This window comes from Rhinolophus sinicus, linkage group LG02 (genome assembly GCF_036562045.2).
Source record: "Rhinolophus sinicus isolate RSC01 linkage group LG02, ASM3656204v1, whole genome shotgun sequence".
In the NCBI taxonomy this organism is placed as follows: Eukaryota; Metazoa; Chordata; class Mammalia; order Chiroptera; family Rhinolophidae; genus Rhinolophus; species Rhinolophus sinicus.
The window spans coordinates 198,057,627-198,079,395 of record NC_133752.1 but is presented as its reverse complement, the minus strand read 5'-3'; the positions used below and the strand labels follow the sequence as shown (position 1 = coordinate 198,079,395).

Genomic DNA, 21,769 nt, shown 5'->3' with positions numbered 1-21,769 from the left:
AACCGGTGGAGGGCCGTCTCTGTGGTTACCTTCAGCCTACAGGTGTCTTATTCCAGGAAAGCATGCCCACACCCAAACTCATTCACTGCACTTGAATTTTCAAAAACCAGCAAGGGCAGTGCAAGAGCAGCTTTTGTTTATTTAAACCCAGCCCACCCTATTTAAAGTCCTACTGCAAAATATGCACTCCCAATGTTTTCCAGCGGGGTCCCCCTGCTTTCCCTTCACCCCTGCTGGGATCTTTCCACTGAAAGCTCCAGTGGGGTCCTCCCTGCTTTCCTAACCTTCAAACTCCTGCCCTCTGATTCTCCCCAGGAAGACGAAGGGCAGGTGGAGAGGTCCTGGGAGTCACACTTAAGGGATGGACTCCCTCGCCCTCTCTCTAGCACACGTCTCCCTACAGGGCTCACCAGTGGAAAGTCACAGATTTAAAAGTTCCAAAGCAAGTCTACCTTATAGGTCAATAATAATGTCTTCAAATCATTGTTAATGGGAAGAAAATGTTTATATTTGGCTTCAGCCAAAGACATTGTTCATAGCAACTTTGAACAGTATTGGTTGAGGTTATTTATTTATTTGCTGCAACCTGGGCTCAGAACCTATCTGCGCTCAGTTCAGCTCCAAAATGCAGAGCCTGGATTGAACCCCCAGTCGTCAAAGCCCCCGAGGAGTGGCATCCCTACCGCTTCTACCCTGCCAAGGGGGCCTCTGCGAAGGAGAGACCTGGCTCTTGCCACCCCATCGTCCCCACGACTGAGAGGCCCAGGGGCCCTGAGTGCGTCTGGAATCCAGAGCTCTATGAGGGGGAGGGGAGAGAGCGAGTGCACACCCCACCAGGGACGGCACGGTCCTAAAGCCCCGCAGGAGGAAGGGGGTGTCACACAGTCCTACCCCCGCCCCCACACTGCTGTGCCCCGCAGGAGGCGGTGTGTGGGGGGGTGTCGTTAGTTCTTACACTGCTCTCCACTCTCCACGGTTCCTGGCTGGAGCCGGCGGTGGTTCATCTCAATTCTCAAGCTCCCTCTCCCAGGCTGTCCCCCACAGGGGACGGAGGTGGGGAAGAAGAGGCGGAGCGGGGGTGCTGGTGCTGTCGCCCAGTTCTAAATCCCCCCCAGGTGATTCCCATCTCACGCCACCTCCAAGGCTCGCACCCTGGTTGTTGCGCTTCGGGAGTAGCCCGAGGCTCTGGGACCAGACCCGAGTCCGCGAACGCTGGGCCAGTCGCACGCACCGAGACGAGCTTGCCTCCGCCGTCCCCGCTCCAAATTCCAAATGTCAACCGGGCTGTTTTTCTTTTCGTTTAAAAGTTGTGCTTTCAACCAAGTGTGACCCGAATCCGGTTAGTTGCCCATTGGGTTTCAAAGTCCAGGGAAGTTTTGTCGGGGCAAAGCACGTTAGCCTCCGGCATTTTGCTGTGAGGAGGTAACGTCCCCCCAGCATCGCAGCTGTCCTTAATGGGGTTCGGGCGCCCAGCCCCATCCCCGGCACCCGTCCATCTTCCCTCCTTGGTCCGTCCCGCGCGGTGGCCGGGGCCGCGGTCTCCGCGGAGCAGTTCTGACAGGGTGGGGTCGCGCCCAGCCCCCGATGAGAAAAGCCACCACCCTACTGGTAGTGGCTCCGGAGGGCCCCCCCCAGCCCCGCCTTTCCCAGCCCGGCCCTCTCGGCCCCGCCCCCCTCGGGGTGGCTGAGTGGGTAGACCGCTGGGGCGTGGGCCTGGCCCCCACCCCCTCCCCGGCTGCGCCCCCGCGTCTCCATAGCGATCCTCGCGGCGCGCACCTCCCGGTCGGCTCCCCCCAGGGCTAAACAATGCGCGGCGGGGCCGGGGGCGGGGCCGGGCCCGGCCGGGGGCGGGGAGAACGCGGCTGAGGGGGCGCGGGTAGAGCGCACCGCCCAGGCAGCAACCGGCCGCCGGGGTCTGAGTGGCACGGTGCGGCCCTGCCCGCTCCGGGAGCGCAGCCCCCGCCCGGCTCTGGGCCCGCCCCGCTTCCCACGCCGCCTGGCGGAGCTCGCGCCGGAGCCACCTGGAGCTGCCTGGAGCCGCCGCCACCGCAGGTTGATGCGCAGCGCCTTCCCGGGACGCGCGGAGGAGCCATCTTGAAACCAACTTCGCAAACTTTCGCAAAGTGCTCTCGAAGTGGAAGCTGCGGGTGAGACCGGGAGCGCGGCCCCCGGTGTCCCCGCCGGGGCACCCGGAGAGGCGGGGCGCGGGCCGCCCCGAGGGCTGGGCGCCGGGCGCGCGGGAGCCGCTCCCCGGCCGCGCCGGGTGGATGCGGAGCCGCGCCGGGTGCATGGATTGTGCTCGGGCTCCGGGCTCGGGCTCCGGGCCATGGCGCCGCCGCCGCCCGTGTTGCCCGCGCTGTTGCTCCTGGCTGCAGCCGCCGCCCTACCGGTGTTGGGGCTTCGAGCGGCCGCCTGGGAGCTGCGCGTGCCCGGCGGGACCCGCGCCTTCGCTCTTGGGCCCGGCTGGACCTACGCTCTGGACGCCGCGCGCACCCCCCGGGCACTGCGGGAGCTTCTGGACGTGAGCCGCGACGGGCGGCTGGGTGCGCGGCGGCGCGGGCCGGGCGCGGGGCTCCGGGGCTGCGCACGCCTGGAGGGACGCCGGCTGTTGCTGCAAGTCCGCCTGGCGGCCCGTGGCGCCCCGACATCGCTGAGCCTCCGCCTCCGGGCGAGCGCGCACGGTCCCGGTTGTAGCCCGGGGCTCCGGCAACGACGGGCTCCCAGTGCGGAGCTGCGCGCTCGGGCTGTACTCACTGTGCCCGGGCCCGGCGCCGTCCTCTGCTTCCCAGCCCCCGGCGGCGGCGGCGGCGGGGCCACGCTGCACTCGGCGCTGGTGGCCCTGACCACGTTCCCGGCCTGCAGCTGTCCGCCGCTCCCCGGGCCCCGCTGCCCACGCCGCCCAGTGTGCCTACCGCCCGGAGGCTCGGCCCGCCTGCGCCTGCTGTGTGCCCTGCGGCGCGCGGCCGGCGCCATCCGGGTGGAGCTGGAGCTGGAGGCGGCCGCGGGGACGCCCTCCCCATCGCTGTCGCTGTCGCAGTCGCTGCCAAGCCTGCCCCAGACGGAGATCGGGGCGGGGGCGGCGCGTCGGGCCCGGCGGGGCGCTGGCGGCAGCACTAGCCCGCAGTTCCCGCTGCCCAGCTACCAGGTGTCGGTGCCCGAGAACGAGCCGGCGGGCACGGAGGTCATCGAGCTGCGCGCTCACGACCCAGACGAGGGCGAAGCGGGGCGCCTGAGCTACCAGATGGAGGCGCTGTTTGACGAGCGCTCCAACGGCTTCTTCCTCATCGACACCGCGACGGGAGCCGTGAGCACCGCCCGCCCGCTGGACCGCGAGACCAAGGACACGCACGTGCTCAAGGTGAGCGCTGTGGACCACGGCTTGCCGCGGCGCTCGGCCGCCACCTACCTCACGGTCACAGTCAGTGACACCAACGACCACAGTCCGGTCTTCGAGCAGTCCGAGTACCGCGAGCGCGTGCGGGAGAACCTGGAGCTGGGCTACGAAGTGCTGACCATCCGCGCCACCGACGGCGACGCGCCCTCTAACGCCAACATGCGATACCGCCTGCTGGAGGGTGCCGGGGGCGTCTTTGAGATTGACGCGCGCTCCGGCGTGGTGCGCACACGCGCGGCGGTGGACCGGGAGGAGGCTACAGCATACCAGCTGCTGGTGGAGGCCAACGACCAGGGCCGCAACCCGGGCCCGCTCAGTGCCACGGCCACCGTGCGCATCGTGGTGGAGGATGAGAACGACAACTACCCTCAGTTCAGTGAGAAGCGCTACGTGGTCCAGGTGCCGGAGGACGTGGCTGTTAACACGCCTGTGCTGCGCGTGCAGGCCACAGATCGGGACCAGGGCCAGAATGCGGCCATACACTACAGCATCGTCAGCGGGAACTTGAAGGGGCAGTTCTACCTGCATTCGCTGAGCGGGAGTTTGGATGTGATCAACCCGCTGGACTTCGAGGCCATCCGGGAGTACACGCTGCGCATCAAGGCCCAGGATGGGGGCCGGCCTCCGCTCATCAACTCCTCGGGGCTGGTCTCGGTGCAGGTGCTAGATGTGAACGACAACGCCCCCATCTTTGTGAGCAGCCCGTTCCAGGCAGCTGTGCTGGAGAATGTGCCTCTGGGCTACTCCGTGCTGCATATTCAGGCAGTGGACGCAGACGCGGGTGACAATTCGCGGCTGCGCTATCGCCTGGTGGACACAGCTTTGGCCTCCGCGGGGAGTGGTGGTGCTGGGTCCCAGGCCCCCAGCTCCGCAGTGGACTTCCCTTTCCAGATCCACAACAGCTCGGGCTGGATCACTGTGTGCGCAGAGCTGGACCGCGAGGAGGTGGAGCATTATAGCTTCGGGGTGGAGGCTGTGGACCACGGCTCGCCGCCCATGAGCTCCTCTGCCAGCGTGTCCATCACTGTGCTGGACGTAAACGACAACGACCCCGTGTTCACGCAGCCCGTGTATGAGCTGCGCCTGAACGAGGACGCGGCGGTGGGGAGCAGCGTGCTGACCCTGCGGGCCCGTGACCGCGATGCCAACAGCGTGATCACCTACCAGCTCACTGGTGGCAACACCCGGAACCGCTTCGCGCTCAGCAGCCAGAGCGGCGGCGGCCTCGTCACCTTGGCGCTGCCTCTGGACTACAAGCAGGAACGGCAGTACGTGCTGGCCGTGACCGCGTCGGACGGCACGCGCTCGCACACCGCGCAGGTCTTCATCAATGTCACCGACGCCAACACCCACCGGCCGGTCTTCCAGAGCTCCCACTATACTGTGAGCGTCAGTGAGGACCGGCCAGTGGGCACCTCCATTGCTACCATCGGTGCCACCGATGAGGACACGGGCGAGAATGCACGAATCACCTACGTGCTGGAGGACCCGGTGCCCCAGTTCCGCATCGACCCAGACACAGGCACTGTCTACACCATGACGGAGCTGGACTATGAGGACCAGGCCGCCTACACGCTGGCTATCACAGCTCGGGACAATGGCATCCCTCAGAAGTCCGACACCACCTCCCTGGAGATCCTCATTCTCGATGCCAATGACAATGCACCACGCTTCCTGCGGGATTTCTACCAGGGTTCGGTCTTTGAGGACGCGCCACCATCAACCAGCGTCCTCCAGGTCTCTGCCACCGATCGAGACTCGGGCCCCAATGGCCGCCTGCTCTACACTTTCCAGGGCGGGGATGATGGCGACGGGGACTTCTACATTGAGCCCACGTCTGGCGTGATCCGCACTCAACGCCGGCTGGATCGGGAGAACGTGGCCGTGTATAACCTCCGGGCCCTGGCTGTGGACCGGGGGAGCCCAGCGCCCCTTAGCGCCTCCGTGGAAGTCCAGGTGACCGTCTTGGACATTAATGACAACCCTCCAGTGTTTGAGCGGGACGAGCTGGAGCTGTTTGTGGAGGAGAACAGCCCGGTGGGGTCGGTGGTGGCGAGGATTAGTGCCAATGATCCTGACGAAGGCCCCAACGCCCAGATCATGTATCAGATCGTGGAAGGCAACGTGCCCGAGGTCTTCCAGCTGGACCTGCTGAGTGGGGACCTGCGCGCCCTGGTTGAGCTGGATTTTGAGGTCCGGCGCGAGTACGTGCTGGTGGTGCAGGCCACATCGGCCCCGCTGGTGAGCCGGGCCACAGTGCACATCCGCCTGCTGGACCAGAATGACAACCCGCCCGTGCTGCCGGACTTCCAGATCCTCTTCAACAACTACGTCACCAACAAGTCCAACAGCTTCCCCACTGGTGTGATTGGCCGCATCCCAGCCCACGACCCCGACCTCTCCGATAGCCTCAACTACACCTTCCTGCAGGGCAACGAGCTGCAGCTGCTGCTGTTGGATCCCGTCACAGGGGAGCTGCAGCTCAGCCGGGACCTGGACAACAACCGGCCGCTGGAGGCGCTCATGGAGGTGTCTGTTTCCGGTGAGTGGCCGCTGGGGCTCCCACTGGGCCACCTGGGGAGCTGTGGGGACCTGCTAGGGGCCTGCCCAGCGTGCCAGGGCGCATTTGGGCAGGGCCCAGGCAGCACTTTGGGGATTTGTGGCCTCTGGTTGGATGGCTGGATGCTGCGAGCTGGGGGTGTGCTCTCCACCCCGGCCAAGGCCAGGGGAGTGGGAGGGGTACAGCACTGCTTCCCTCAGCAGTTTTGCTGGGAGCAGGCCTGGGCTTCTTCAAGTTCAAGACCAGGGCTTCTTGGTGCTTTCCTCAGCGGGCTGTGGCTCCTGAGTTGTGCTATTAAAACTGTCTCCAGGGTTATCTGAGTCATCTGGTTTGCTTGGTGATGCTATGCAGTCAGCCACACACCTGTCTGGAAAGATCAGAGGTCACTTGCCCATCCCATGTGCCAATTAGTTCCCGGGTGGGACCGTTGGAAATTGCCGGATGGGTCCCTGAATCACCCTGTAATACGGCTGGAGTCACTTCCCTTGGTGTCTCTGTCTTCTCCAGATAATAACAATTGGGCTATGTGTGCTCTCTGTGTGGGAGCGCTTTAAAAAGTGTAGCTGCGTTTGATCTTGCTTCTGCTCCCGGACATGGGCTTCTCATTTGGCCTACCCAGGTCGCTGGTGGAGCCAGTGTGGGAAACCAGCTGGCATGCCCTGGGCTGCAGGTGAGCAGAAGACGGAGAAAGTCCCAGCTCAGCTGGTCAAATGCTTGTCAGCAAAGAGTTGGTTCCCGTGTGCCAGGCGGGGCCTGCGGGCCTGGGGAGAGGAGGGCAAAGGGTGGGTGTGGATTTGGGAGACATGGAAGACAGAAGGATTTGGCAGGGGCATGGGGGATGGGGGAGAACAATAAAGGGACCCCCAGCGTCTCCTCAAGTGGGCCTGCCTGTGGATGCGATAGATTGCTGTGGGCAGGTGACCTTAATTATGAGACCAAACCACCACCAAGACAGGCTCCGATCTGGGGGTTGTTTGAGTCAATGAGTTGTTTAAGGATACAGTATCACTGTGGGAGCCCTGGGAGAATGTAAAAGTTTATTTTCTTACTCGTTTTGTTTCCACAGTTGGCTGTAATTCTTTATATACTAAGGGTGGGTAGCAAACAGGTTTCAGTTTGCTTGTAAGATCTGGAACTTCCCGTCCCATTTTGAAGGGAGGCAGTACCTTCAACACAGATTTTAGTAACACAGTCTGTCTATGGGTGACTGTTTTAGGGTTTGTGAGGTTGTGAATGTGTGCAGAGAATACGGAATAGCCCTTTAGGGAGAAATGTTAACCAGGGTTATGGATAGTCCGAGCAGTGACAACAAAAAAAAAAAAGTTTTTTTTTCCTAAATGTTCATTTGCATTTTCTTATTTTTTATCTGCTAGATAAAGCAGAGCGGGTGGGGACTGTAGCGTATATAAACACGCCTTGGCAGTTTCACATTTTGATTTTACACAGGACGTGGTGCTTTAGCAGCAACACGTGCATGCTGGCCTCAGGGATGTTTTGTGCGTCTGGAGCGTCAGGAATATGGGCTCCTCTGTGTTGGCTGGATAACAGGGTTTAGGATGTATTTCATTCAGAAGGGGTTAGTTGCTGAGGGGCGCCTCGCCTACCTGGTGGGCCCACAGCCTGGATCACTGTCAAAGGTGGGTTGGGGATTCTGTGCTATGTAGTCATCCCAGCGGCCCAGTTCTGGCTTCTGAATCCCATGCGACACACCTCGTGTAATCAGGCACTAGGGGCTCATGTGTCAATCCCCCATGTAATAATGATGTCCTTTTACTGGGTATCAAGCAGTTTTCTGTAGTCTTGTACTTACACTGTCACTTCATCCTCTGGTTACCGGGAGGTGAGTAGTTTTCAGTTGCTGCCCATTTTACAGATGAAGAAATGGAGGCTCAGAGGTGTTAAATAACTTTCTCAGTGTCACACAGCCAGGGAGGAGTGCCAGGTGTTGAACCTTGATCCAGACAAAACAAGCCTGCCCCTCACACTTACCTGAGAGAAAGTTTTTGAGAAATTAGTTGCTAAGCAAAATTGTGTCTGTGCTGAATCCTCGCTCTGGTTTAAAGTAGGCACCTTTGGGTGCCATGTAACCCTCAGACCGTTTGACAATGATTTCATGCTCTGAAGAAGCAAATCACTCTAAACTCAAAAATCTGTAGTTCCAAACAGCAAAGCACGGTGTAGAAGGGAAACAAAATAAAACAGAAAGATCACCCCTTTAACCAGGGTCAGATTCTTAGGTTTTATTAGGAAACAATGGGGAGGGCTGTTGTTTCAAACTCGTACACTGTTTTCAATGAAATGTTATTGGCTTCCCCGATTTACAGCCATGCCCTAAAGTCTCTAATGCGTTATTGCCACCCTGGAGGTGCTGCAGGGGACAGTCCAGATTAGGTTTTGTGGGAGCCTCGCCAAGCTGGGCTGGGCTGCTGGGAAAGTGCACCTGGGGGCGGTGCCTGGAGTGGAATTGCTGGGCGGAGGGCGGAGGGCTGTTCCCTTCCGGCCTCACCCCTTGGCGGGCACGGGGCTTCAGCAGTGTCATTCCCATGGTGAGTAGGCAGTGTTGATGGTTTTATGTAGCCCACCAAAGACAAAACACTACTTGAAAAATTTTGAAATCTGCATATAGACAAATTCAAATGACATTTTGGGAGATGTTCATTTTCCACGCGATGGTTTTTGAATGAGATTTAAATTTCTGTGCGAGGGACTTTTTATTACGAATGTTTATAAAAGCTGTGTCTGAATTTGTCAAAGCCGTTGGCTAATGACCGTTGGGACTCTTGAGCATTGAATATTTTCTGTAGTCTTTCTAGATGTTGGTCTTTGGGTGATACTGACATTTTTAATCCAGCTTGAACATGTGTGTGCCTGTGGGTTTGGAGCCTGAAGCCATGCCTTGCGGAACGTGGCGCTTGGTAGGAAAAGGCCCACGTCTGTGGGTGTTGCGGACCTACGGATGTGGGAAATGCAGCGTTTGTGGGTGAAAATGATTGGCCGCTGAGTCGTTCAGACATGTCAGAAAATACTGAAACGGTGAAATAGGCCTGAGTAACCTTTTCACCGTTTACTTTGGTGGAGAGAACATGGTCTTACATCGTCCAGGCTTGATACAGTTTTGGAAAGGATTTGCCTAGTTAAATACAGGATATTGTAGGGACGTTTAAATAGGTGATTGCAAACAGGAAAGTAGGCGGTGGCCATTGTACCAGGCACTGACAGGGTGCACGGCGTTACGGGCGTTACGTTTGTTTCTGACTTTCGCGGCTTAAACCACTGTATTTGTCGAACTGGATTCTCCAGCTACATAAGGATTAGGTGCTTTGGCTGTTAGTTAACCGTCTAAGGGCTTCATTAACTCTGGAAGTAGTCATTTGCTGATGTCCTGTCAGAAACACTGGCTCAGAAACAAAGGAGTGTTTATTCATTTATTGAGCACCTACTGTGTGCCAGGCCTACTGTGTGCCAAGCCCTGGAGAGCTGTGTGGCCCCGTCCCCCCCACCCCGGGAGTTGGGTGGAGACAGAATGGATAAATGCATCCCTGGCAGGGGGAACCTGGAGAGGGTCGCTGGAGGGTCTGGTAGGCCGTTAGGGGAAGTTGGGGGCCGAGATCTGGGAGGTGTCTGGGTTGCTGATGGGAAGAAGGCTCCAGGCAGTGAGCACAGAGGGCTGGGCGTGGCCCCGCTCAGTGGCCAGGGAGTGTGGGTGGATGGAGGGGGCGTTTGTGAGCTTAGATGGTCAGATGTGGAGGGCACGTTGGCGTCAGTCCGCCCTCTGCTGCGCGTGCCCGGAGCCCCCCAGGCGCTGCCTGTCCCAGCGCAGTGCATTCTCCTGCTCCTGCAGCAGCCTCGTGAGGTGGAAGGTTCCGTCATCGTTTCCATGTCATCAGGAGGTGAGCCAGGGCACTGGCAGCCCTGGGCTTTGAACCCGAGACGGCGGTTCCTGAACCACATTCTCTCAGGCTGTGCTTTGCAGAATAAACTGGCTCTGGGAGCAGGAGGATGCTGGTGACGGAGGCACATTTCCTGAGCCGGGGGCCTTGCAGGGGGTCAGCTCTGGGGAAAGACCTTGAGACCACTTTTGGACCCCAAGCGGCTGGGGCACCTTCGAGATTGTCATAAAGAGAGTGTGCAGCTCTGGGCTGGGGAGAAGAGCAGGGGTCACGGCCAGAGGTGGTCAGTGACCCCTCTGGAAGGGGGTGAGGGCACCAGGGCTCAGGATGTGTGTGATGAGGGCGGCACTCGGGCACAGCCTCCAGGAGCTGAGGCCTGAGCGGCCCGTCAGGCAGGACGGACCTGCACGAGGCTGCAGCAGGAGAAACCTGAGGGCCTGGGGCCCTGGGGCCGAGGGAGAGTGAGGGTCCCCAAAGGGGTCATCAGCGGCAGTCGGGAGGCCTGAGGACAGAGATGTGACTCGGGGTAGCCAAGGGGAGGTCCTTGGTGACCTTTCTGTGGCTCAGGGAAGGCGGGAGGGCCATGGGCACGTGGTGGTCTGGGCTGAGTTGAGGGCCAAGACGAGTGAACCAGTGAACGTGCACAACCGTTCCTGCCTGTCCTGGACGACGTGCTTGTGCATGTGTGGACTGTTGCCTTTGGGGTCACTGGGCGTGGGGGGCAAGCGTCACTGGCAGCATGTGTGGCCAAGCTGAGTGTGGCTGGAACTGCAGGATGGGGGCAGGAATGGTCGCTGTTGCTGCTGGTTGAGTCACAGGACCTGTGATGGAGGACCAGGAGCATCAGGGGAGGACGGGCAGGGTCCAAGGGTGACCAGGAGGCCAGGAGCCCCATCTCAGCACTGGGCCTAGTGACCTGAGGTCTCCACCTGGCCCCGGCTGCCAATTCGGGTGATAAGGAGACTTTAAAACCCAGGAAAACTCACAGGAACGTGAGGCCCTTGGAGGAGGGGTGGTGCTGCAATGCCGTCTGGGAAAGCGACTGGCATTGCTGGTGACTCCAGAACTCCATGCAGGCCCCGGAGTCACGGTCGCAAGCCCACTTAGGTCAGGGCTGACACACACACCTGCCCGTGTTGATGCCCAAGAGCAGAAGCGTAAGGAACCAACTGGCTGGTGGGTCAGCGCCCGTGCCCGGGGTTGTGTCGTGGGGCAGCATTTGGATGTGAACAGAAGTCGATTTTATCATGTGGGGCAGAGCGTGTGGATAGTATTCCTGAGTTTGGCAGGATTCGTTGGGGGAAATCGTTTTCTGGTTTTTCTTCTTGTCCTGTAACCTGAGCACAACGGTTCAGATGAAAGCCCTAGAATTAAATTCCTGAATATGGGGATGTGGTGTAGTCAATAGCCCCCTGGCTTTCTGTGTTTCGTTTGGGAAGGGTAACCGGGTGAGACCTGAGGAAGTGCTAAAGGGCCGAGGTCCTAGGCTGTAGTAGTCAGCGGGACCACCATTGTGGGGACGACCAGGTCACCCCCTCTATTCTCCCCTGTGGGCCTGGGGCCTGGCACACAGTAGGTGCTCTGCCAATATCTGTGGATTATTTGTGGAACGAGCTAGAAGGGTGCTGTGGTGTTCCACCTGCCAAGGCCACAGGTGGCTGCACTGCCCTCACTTGGGGGGCCAGAGGGAGGCCAGTGCAGGAGACAGGACACCCCCACCAGCCACCACTGTGCGTTTCTGGGGAGTTTAGCCCCAGGTGAAAGAAAGAGGCATTTTTTAGGAAAACTCCAATGGCTGATTCTCATGCTCTTGCTTCAGCCTAGAACTTGTGGACACCTGGGTGATTGGCTATCCTGTTTGGTGTGGCCATTCCCAAACTGGGGAAACCCAACTCCGGCTCTTTGTCATTTTAATCACTCTGTGGGTGTCTGTTCTTCTGAAGTCCTGGTTAGAGGCCGTGGTTCTTTCTTAAACACACACACACACACACATTTACACTCACACACACACAGGCATACACACACTCACACACACTGACACCCTGACACACATGGACATGCACATACACACACACACTCGCACACACCTATTACACATGCACACGTACGCAGACACATAGACATGCACACACTCACACACACTGACACCCTGACACACACGGACATGCACACACACACACACACACTTGCACACACCTATTACACATGCACATATACATGTACACACGTACACACATACACACATAGACATGCACACACTCACACACACTGACACCCTGACACACACGGACATGCACACACACACACACTTGCACACACCTATTACACATGCACATATACATGTACACACGTACACACATACACACATAGACATGCACACACTCACACACACTGACACCCTGACACACACGGACATGCACATACACACACACTCGCACACACCTATTACACATGCACATATACATGTACACACGTACACACACACACAGACATGCATGCACACACGATTTAACCCGCCGCTCCGAAGGCACGTTATGTTGAGTAGCCTTTCCTTGCTGCCACCCCCACGCACCATCGTGACCTTTGCAGTCGTGGTAGGGAGCACGTGGCCGACAGCACTGGGGCCTCGTGTAGGGTGTGGAGGACACTGCTCCCCGTGGAAGGGGTGTCCTGCAGCCCTGAGCTCACAGGGTTGTCCAATGCTCGTCAAAATGTCCGTAGGCAAAGTGTCTGGCAAGTCATCGACAGTGGCTGTTGGGACAGGCCTTGTGGTCACTTCTCCACCGGGCGCTGTCAGTAAAGGTGAACGTTAGGTGAGAGGGCGAACTTTAAGCTGGTGTCCTTTTCCTGCTGATCTTTGGTGACACAGGAAACTGATGTGGGAGAGAACGCAGCCACTGCATCCTCCGAGGAGAAAGTGCCGGAGGTGAGACTGGAGTTCGAATCCCCCAGGACACGTCTGGCCAAGTCCTCCGTCCATGTGGCCGCCCCAGTGTCACATTTTCAGGCCTCGCTCATAATAGCCCTGGGAGTTGATGGGGTGGGTTTGCCCTGTCGGGTGATGGGTTGTTACTGACGCCCGCATTCTGTACACACACACACACACACACACACACACACACACACGGTGGGACACACTGTGCAGTGTGCTCCTGCTTTGAGGGGCTTAGCTATTGCCCTGGAGTGCTGTTACAACAAGGGGGTGGACATACGTGGCCCAGGGGAAGGAGGCTTCTGGCCCAGTGAGGGGGGCCCTGCTGGCTTTTCCAGGTCTCACCGTCCCCCTTGTCTGCCTCCCCACTGGGCACTTCCAGCCGGAACCTGGAGCTGGCCTGGAGGGGACCAGTGAGGAGCGTGGGGGCCCCACTTACACACCGAGCAGTGCGGAGGGCGGGGGCCCTCAGGCCTGGAGGGGACCTGTGAGGAGCATGGGGGCCCCACTTACACACCGAGCAGTGCGGAGGGCGGGGGCCCTCAGGCCTGGAGGGGACCTGTGAGGAGCGTGGGGGCCCCACTTACACACCGAGCAGTGCGGAGGGCGGGGGCCCTCAGGCGTGGTGGGTGGCCTTGCTGCTCTTACCCGGCCCCATAAGGGTCAGGCAGCAACTTGAGGCAGAGTCGGGACTCCCCCATGATGGCTGGCTCAGTGCCTCAGTTTCCCCACCAGTGTGGGCTTACAGGCACCTGCACGGGTGAGGGTGGGGGCCTGCACTGGAAACACTGCACTAGTGGACTTGGCGGGAGCAGCTGGCCTTCTCTGCCCGCTCCCCCTTTCCCTTCTGCTGTTGGTTGAGCAGAGTCTGTGAGGGGGTCCTCTTGCCCTGGCTGAAGGAGGCCTGTCCTGCTCTGTGTCTGTCTGTCCTTCCCCTCCACTCCCCCAGCTTCCAGCATGCCAGGACAGTGAGGCAGCCCTTCAAGGGGTCAGCAGGGGACTCAGGCAGCCAGGACTATCTCCCTGGACAGAGGGTCTTGGTGCAGTGCCCCCCCCCGCCCCCCCGCCTTCTGACCAGGGAGGCTGAGGCCACAGGACTGGCTGGAAGTTGGGACGACATTGTGTCAAAAAAGGCTAGGTTTGGGACTTGTGTGTACCTGCGATCACTTGAGGGGGACAGAGTGTGGTCCAGCAGTGGGTGGCCTTGGGGTGCCCTCCTACTGGTAGCTAAGTGGGCCTTGTGTGGTGACCTGCTCTCAGGTGCCGAGGGGTGCGTGAGTCCAGCCGGACCCTGAGGAGTTTTGGACTGGGCCTGGGTGGCTCTGAGGCGCTGAGTCCCAGCCCCCGGCCCACCCTACTTACTGGCCTGCCACTCACCTGTCTTCCGTCTGTGTTTCTGTGAAAGAAGGGGAACTCTGAGTCTCTCCGTGCCTTGTGCTGGCGCTGGGGAGCTGGGGAGGGTGTCAGGCACCCCTTCCTGGCAGAGCACCGTCCTCCCCCTCTGGTCTTGCCCTCCTCCTGTCCCCTGTGGCTTTGTGGTCAGGTGGTCAGTGTCTGACCTCTGCAGACCTGGGAGGGCCACAGTGGAGGAGCCTGGCCTCAGAGCCAGATGGTGCATTGGGGGTGGTCACATAAGGGCACTGTCACCACACCTCCTTGGTTTGTGTGTCTCCCAGGCCCCAGCCATGTGCCCAGGGTCTGCTCGCATCGTCTTAGGGAAATTTCTAGAACCCCCATTTTATAGACAGGCAAATAAAGTGAGGCTAGAGAGCTCGTAATGGCGGGCAGAGCCAGGCTCGGACCCTGGTGCCTGAGTGCTCTAACCACTGGGTGACCGGCCCCTTAGCTGATGGCCAAGCCCTGAGAGGGGGAGCAGTGGCATCATAGCAGCCCTCGGGGCACAAGTGTGTGGCTCCAGGGATAGAAGCTCAGTGCAAGTGACCACGTTGCCTGAAACAGGACTGAGGGTCACATGTGCATCCTGTCAGATTCCACATGGGCGCTCAGCTGCTTTGCCCCTCCCCCTCCCGGTGAACAGGAATATGGCCACACTGGCGGAGTTGGGGGCCTGGGAGCTGTCCCCGGGCCTTTGCAGGGTCTCCCAGGGTAGAGGTGCATCATAGGAAACCGGCATGCAGGACCGGTGTCCACCAGGTGCAAGGAGGGACTTTTCAGTGGTCAGAGCTAGAGGCGGGGGGGGCGGGCACCGGCGAGCCCCCAGGAGCAGCCGCTGAACTTGCCCTGGATGTGCTCTCCAGCTCCCGGAGCACAGAGTCTGCTGGCGAGGGCGCCGCCGGCCTGCCTTCCCTCCCTCTATCCATCAGTCAGGGTTTTTCTTTCTTTTTCAATAGTCTGTTTTTGCTGCCAGTTCTGTATCTTCTTCCGCTTTTTAGGAGTTTAAAATGTCTAATCTAAATGATACTTGGTTAAGGTAAACTAATGGCAACTGATTCATATAAAATCATATGCTGTGTTAGCACTCAGAGATAAGAGCTCTCTCATGGGGCAATAAACTTTTATCAGTGAGTTGATTGTTTTCATAGAATGAAGTGGTCTGGCTGCCGTTGTCGGGACTGTCTCACAGGCCACCACGGTCCCAGCAGCTGTCCTTTGATGCGTTGTGACGGATCTCCGGTACGGGGGAGAGCATGAGGGTGCACTGGCACCGAGGCCTGGCCCGCTGATTGCTGATGCTGGTCAAGTCGGCCCCCTCGGGCCTCAGCGTTCCCATGGAAACAAGGGGGTGGGATGGTCGTGGCCCAGGACCCCCTCCTGTATCATTCTGTAGGTTAAGGATCAGGAAAACAGAAATCCAGCCTAGGGGTCTGGCCGTTACTTGGGAAACTTTTTTCTTGCCAAGCACATTGCAGGTGCTGAGAAATTGTCATTAACAAGCTGTTGCAAAATATTTGCAAAGCCTATGTCTGTCTGATAAGAGATTAACACCCAGAGCATATAAAGAATGCCTACAACTCAACAATAGGAAAACAAACAACCCGATTAAAAAGTGGGCAAAGGACGTGATAGATTTGGAGACATACAGATGGCCAACAAGCACATGGAAAGGTACCAGGGCCACTGATCGACAGGGAAATGCAGATCAGAACCACAGTGAAACGCCTCCCACTTTTGGGTGACTATTATCAAAACAAAACAAAGTAACAAGTTTTGGTGAGGATGTGGAAAAATTGGAACCCTCCTGCACTGTTGGGGTGTAAAATGGTGCAGCCGCTGTGCAAAACAGTAGGGTGGGCGGTTCCTCAGAAAATTAGAGACAGAATCACTCTAGAATCCAGGAATGGCACTTGTAGGTGTTACACCCGAAAGAAGTAAAAGTGGGGTCGCAGACGGATGTGTGCACAGCCGTGTTCGTAGCTGCATGATTCACAACAGCCAAAGGTAGACGCCGCGTAAGTGTCCATCAATGGATAAACGGATAAGCATTTGTGTCCAGTGCTGTCTCGCTCAGCCTTAAAAGAGAACGACCTTCTGACACCGGCTACAACACGGAGGAACTTTGAGGACGTCATGCTCAGTGAGAAAAGCCAGGCACAAAAGGACACATAGTGTGGGATTAGGTGAGGTTCCTCGGGTTGTCAGATTCATTGAGACAGAAAGTAGAATGGCGGCCACCAGGGCTGGGGAGGGGGACGGGAGTCAGTGTGTACTGGGGACAGGTTTGGGGTTTGCAAGATGAAAAGGCTTCTGTGGATGGTGGTGGTGGTGGCTGCACAACGATGAGCTGTGCACTTGAGAGGGACAAAAATGTTCAGTTTTGTGTGTATTTCACCACAATAAAAAATCGCAAAAAAAAAAAAAAAAAATCGCTAGCAAAACAAAACTGTCCTGGCCACTCAGGTACTGGCATGTGGGAACAGGTGCCTCTGCCGTGTGGTGTCAGGGACGTTTATGCACCAGGGCTGAGCGCCGAGCCCAGCTCCCTGTCCCGTCCTGCCTCACCGAAGCCACCTGGGCTCAGTCTCCTGTGCATGTCTGGACTCTCAGTTGGTATCCTGACACTGCAAACAGCGAAAGGGACAGATATGTTAACAAAAATTGTGTTTGGTAAATAGGTGAAATCTCTTTCGGTGTTTAACTATATATTAGAACCTGCGAAGATGAACATGGACCTTGTTCTAAAAGCCCTGGGTAAGAGAAAGGGTCCTAGGTCCCTGGAGGACCGGGCGTCCCCAGTGCCTTGCAGCCCAGCCCAGCCCAGCCCAGGACACGAAGGAGCTTGGTTGGTGGCTGGGGGTTCAGGCCAGATGCTGGTGTCTCAGTGGTGGGCACGGGGAGGCTGCTGCCCCTCTGTGCAGCTGGTGGGCTCTGCTCTGCCAGCCCCACCTTGTCCTCAGCCCCCTCCCTCCTGTCCAATCTTAGCTTCAGTGCCACTTGGTACATGTGCCGGTCCAGGTGTAGGGTTTTTTTGTGACATTTTAACACACTCAGGCAATTAGCGGTGATCTCTCTCCTTTTTCATTTTTATGGCGATCAAAGTCACACAACATAGAATGAACCATTTTAAAGTGAACAATTCAGTAGCGTTTGGTACATTCACAGTGGTGTGCCACCACCACCTCTGTCTCGTGCTCAAGTATTCCTGTCACCCCCAAAGGAATCCCATACCCACTGTAGTCACGCCCCATTCCCCACCCCCAGCCCCTGGCAACCACCAGACTGCTCTCTGTCTCTGGACGTGCCTGTGCCAGGCCTTTTCGATCAGTGCCATCGCACACTGGGTGACCTCTTGTGTCTGGCTTCTGTCACCGGCACAGTGTTCTCGAGATTCATCGTGTAGCTGCGTGTCGCTGCTTCCTTCCTGTTTGTGTCGGTCTCTTTTCAAGCTGGTTACCCTGGACACGGCCCCACCACGGCCATCAGGACTGTCACAGGACAGGTTGCCTCTGTCCTGGGGTTGTCACCAGAGGCACTGGTCAACCTCAGAAAACCAGAGTCTCCCATGGCCAGTTGGGAGGTGTTGGGGGAAGAGCAGTGGTTTGGGATTATGGGACGCGTTCCTGTTCAGTGACTTCGGCCCAGAGGACGATGCCTGAGAAGGAGTTCCCAGGACCTGGGACGAGGAACACTTAGGAGAGTCATAAATCTGCACTGTTTCTGCCCTGTAACATTACACCTCCTGGGAGAGGCGGTGGCTCTAGTAAGAGGTTCTGGATTCTTCCGTGACACCACACTGTTTTCAGAAGTCACCAATGCTGCCTCCCTGCGATAGGGCAGGGGGCATGGGGTCAGTATGGGAGGTGCCTGAGTCGGGACAAGCAAGCGCCCAGTCCCCACAGGCACGGGTTTCATTGGACGCCCAGTGAGTTGACTTCCATGCAGACACAGCAGTGAATGTGGGGGGACCCCACAGGCAGGGACGGTGTGGAGAGACTTCTCAGAGGTCAGGAGCCAGCTGGGCCTTGGACAGGTCAAACGGAAGGGTGGGGGAAGGGGCGAGGGGCTAAGCGACCATGAGCAGCCCCAGTTAGGGGCCTGGAAGCTGCAGTGTCATGGTGTTGAGCTCATTGGTGCTGGAGCTCATTGGGCTTCCCCTTGGCCGCTGGGGTTTGCGAAGGTCCCGGGGTCTGAGGTCAGGGGTCAGCTGAAGCCCTGTCCTCTGAGGCCTGACAGGGGCAGCTATCCGTTGGCAGTGGCGTCTTGGGGTTGCTTGTTGCTATCCCGGAGCAGAGCCCCGCTGGGTAGTCAGTGCCTCTCGGTTCCCCGGGAGCTGCGCCTGGGCCTGCGTGGGGAGATTGGAGTGCGGGCTTCTTACCCGACCCAGCCTAACACAAGCTCCCGGTCTGGGCAACTCGGGAAGGTTCTGCTCCACTTGCAGGCCTCTTTAGGCTGCAACCTGGGCTTGGTTCAAGCCTCAGGAAGCCAAAGGACTTGTTACCGGCTGGGTTAGATTCTTTTTGGACAGTTCCGTGAGGTTAGAGACCTGCTGTGTTAGTTTCCTGGGGCTGCTCTAACAAAGTTGCACAAACTGGGGGACTTGAAAGGATAGAAAGTATTCTCTCCCAGTTCTGTTAGTTTCCTGGCATCTCTGTAACAAAGTTACACCAGTTGGGAGCTTAAAACAGCAGAAAGTATTCTCTCCCGGTTCTGGAGGCCAGAAATCCCAAGTCAAGGTATTGGCCAGGCGCAGCTCCCTCTGGAGCTAAGTGGAGGAGCCTTCCCCCCTCTCTCAGCTTCTGGTGGTTCCCAGGGATCCTTGGCTTGTGGTCCCTTCACCCCAATCTTCAGCTTCATTGTCACGTGACCCTCTCCCTATGTGTGTCTCTGTGTCTTCTCTCCTGTAAGGACCAGTCAGGTTGTATTAAGGGCCCACCCCACTCCTCTATGGCTTCATCTTAATTTATACCTTCATTGCATCTGCAAAGACCCTTTTTCCAAATCAGATCAAGTTCATAGATGCCAGGGGCTAGGACTTCAGTTATGTTTTGGGAAGACACAATTCTACCCACCGCAGCACGTGCCTTTGTAGTCACGTATGCAGCTCTGATTTTTTTGTGTTAAATCAGATGACGGAGCTCTGCTCGCCCAGTGGGACCCACCTGAACACCTGAGACACGGCACTGGTCTCCTTTTTAATGCCATGTGACCCATAGGCGTCCTGCCCCTTTGTTCTCCTCTCTTCCCCTCCAACTCTAATTAGACGGAGTGTGGCCCAGGATGAGGTCCCCTGCTGGTTCACATAGGCCCCTCAGTCCCTAATCCCTTGGACAGCATAGTGACATTTGGGCTGGGTGGGCGTGCTCATGCCTCTAGGTGTCACTTGGGAAGGAGGAGGTGTCGAATGTGTGTGCAGTCAACAGACTGTGGTTGCGTGGGGCCCTCAGGCCTGTTAGGAGATGACAGCGCACCCTGCCTGTCCCTTTGTGCCTTAATGCCAAGTGACACAGCTGTGGGAGTCAGTCGCCTTTCCAATTCAGCCCTCTCTTCTAAGCATGGAAAATTCTCCAATGTGTAATTGAAAGCTCCATCCCCCCCCTTCAAAGAAGAGAGAATGGAAAATATTAAGGTTTATTGTTCTGGGAGATTTCCTATGCATCCGGCACGTGGCCATCAGAGGTCAGGGGTGTGTGTGTGTGTGTGTACAGGACAGGAAGCCCAGTACAGTTGAGTTATGGCGTGCTTGTGTGGGCACCTCACTGTGGAACAAACATGCCTGAGAAAGCAGGATTGGGGGCGGGCGGTGCATATCAGTGACTCTGGCTGTACCTCCCGGGCAGTGCCACTTACTGCTAAATAGAAAGCGACCTGCACTAGCTGGGGTCTGTTTTCGGGGGAAACCAGGCTGGGGTGACGCGCGGCAGGAAGCCGAGGCAGGGTTGGGACAGCTGTCTGAATCCCCGGGCTGGCTGGGAAGTCCATTGTGTTTGCAGCAAGAATTCTGTTTTTCCTCTTCTTCTTTCTGTCGCTCATCAGCCTGGCGTTTTCTGAACCAAAAGTGAATTTGGAACACTGAAAATTGGCCCAAGCTCCTCCCGGGTCCTCACTTGCATCTGGCAGCTCTTTTCTCTGCAGCTAGGGAAACTGAGGCAGTGAGGCCTGGGGACGGGTTCCTGTCGCTCTGTGCCCTGTCGCATCGGGCGAGGGCCGACCTCAGCCAGGATGCTCTCGATTCTTCTCCCACGGAACCGGCGAGTCTGTGTCTGGTGCTCTGACGCCGACAAGCCCAGTCTCTGGGTCTCTCCCTTGTAACTCCTGCTTAAAAAACCAGAAAAGGTGTCCCATGGCTTACCCAGCAGGACACGGGTTTGAGTAGGACTCCGTGGGTTCGTGGCAGGTGGATTTGGAAGGAGGGAGGGACCGTGTGGTGGTTAGCGCCACAGCGGCCTGTCACAGCCCTTGGGGTGTCGCCTGTGTCCTGAGACTTGTTTTAAACGCTGTATAAACTGGCGGGAGGTGGAGAGCAGGCGCTGCAGTCAGCTGGGCCGAAGGAGCATAGCAGGTGAGGTGGACGTGGAGATCATCCAGGAGGACCAAGGTGCAGAAAACGAGCCTTCGAAAGCCTGTCCTTTCCTGTGGTTTTGTTTTACGAGGTCAGACTTGCAGAAGCATCCGAGGGTGTCCTCACAAGGGGCCCTGGGTGGCCTGATTCTTTCAGGGAAGGAGACTTTGGTACCACCAGCGAGTGACAGGGGTTAAACCAATTCAGTTGCTTGGATTTCTGATTCCTGATGGCGTCTTGTTCACTGCACATGTGTGCACATGTGTGTGTGCGTGTGTGCACATGTGTGTGTGTGTGTGTGCGTGCATGTATGCTCATGCGTGTGTGTACATGTTACAGCTCTGTCTGTGACTGTCTAATTCTGGAACATTTTTATCATCCCAACATTGTGTACTTTTTAAAAACATTTTAAGATTGGATGGTATTTTCCAAACTGAAAATTCAGTATCATTTTGGTTTCATTTTATTGATGTTTGAAGAGATATTGTTGAATCACAAGACTTATCTGTGCCAATGGATCAGGATGGGTTGCTTTTAGCGGAGAGGTGGTCAACTGTCTGGCAGTATGGGGGGCTGGTGTCCACGCTCATCGTCACGGGGCGTGGGGTAGCGTGTGCCAGGAGGGCGTTGGGGGGCGTGAGCTGCAGCCAAGAATCAGGTACACCTGCCTGCCCACAGGGGACGGAGCCTGGAACTTCTGCCCCGACAGCTGCAAGTGCGACCTTTGGGTGTTGGCCTGCCCTTGGCTTGCCACTTCTTGGCCAGCACTGGTCACTGTCTGGCCCAGTTTGCCCAGGAACGAGGGGTTACAGGTTACAGGACTCCAGTGCAAACACTGGGGAAGCCCTGGCCAAAGCAGGCCAGGTTGGTCACCTCACCGTCACCTGGGCTGACAGTCCCTTTCCCATGACTCATACTAGCCTGCATTCCACGGGTACTCAGGTGGTGTTGACAGGGTCTGGTCCACTCTATCTGCAGCTTGCCCTCTGTCAGCTGTGTCTTCTAGAGAGTTTGCTTGGTCTCCTGCCCTCCCCAC

At 57.7% G+C, this 21,769-nt stretch overlaps 1 protein-coding gene across 2 annotated transcripts in view; it reads left to right on the top strand.

Moving 5' to 3' along the window:
• Positions 1 to 2,326: 2,326 nt before the first annotated feature.
• Positions 2,327 to 21,769, top strand: part of CELSR1 (cadherin EGF LAG seven-pass G-type receptor 1) — a 133,018-nt gene continuing 113,575 nt past the window's right edge. For both annotated transcript variants that reach the window (XM_074326582.1, XM_074326581.1), the window contains exon 1: positions 2,327 to 5,936. In XM_074326582.1, the coding sequence (XP_074182683.1) occupies positions 2,327 to 5,936 (3,610 nt within the window). The remainder of the gene's footprint in view (positions 5,937 to 21,769) is intronic.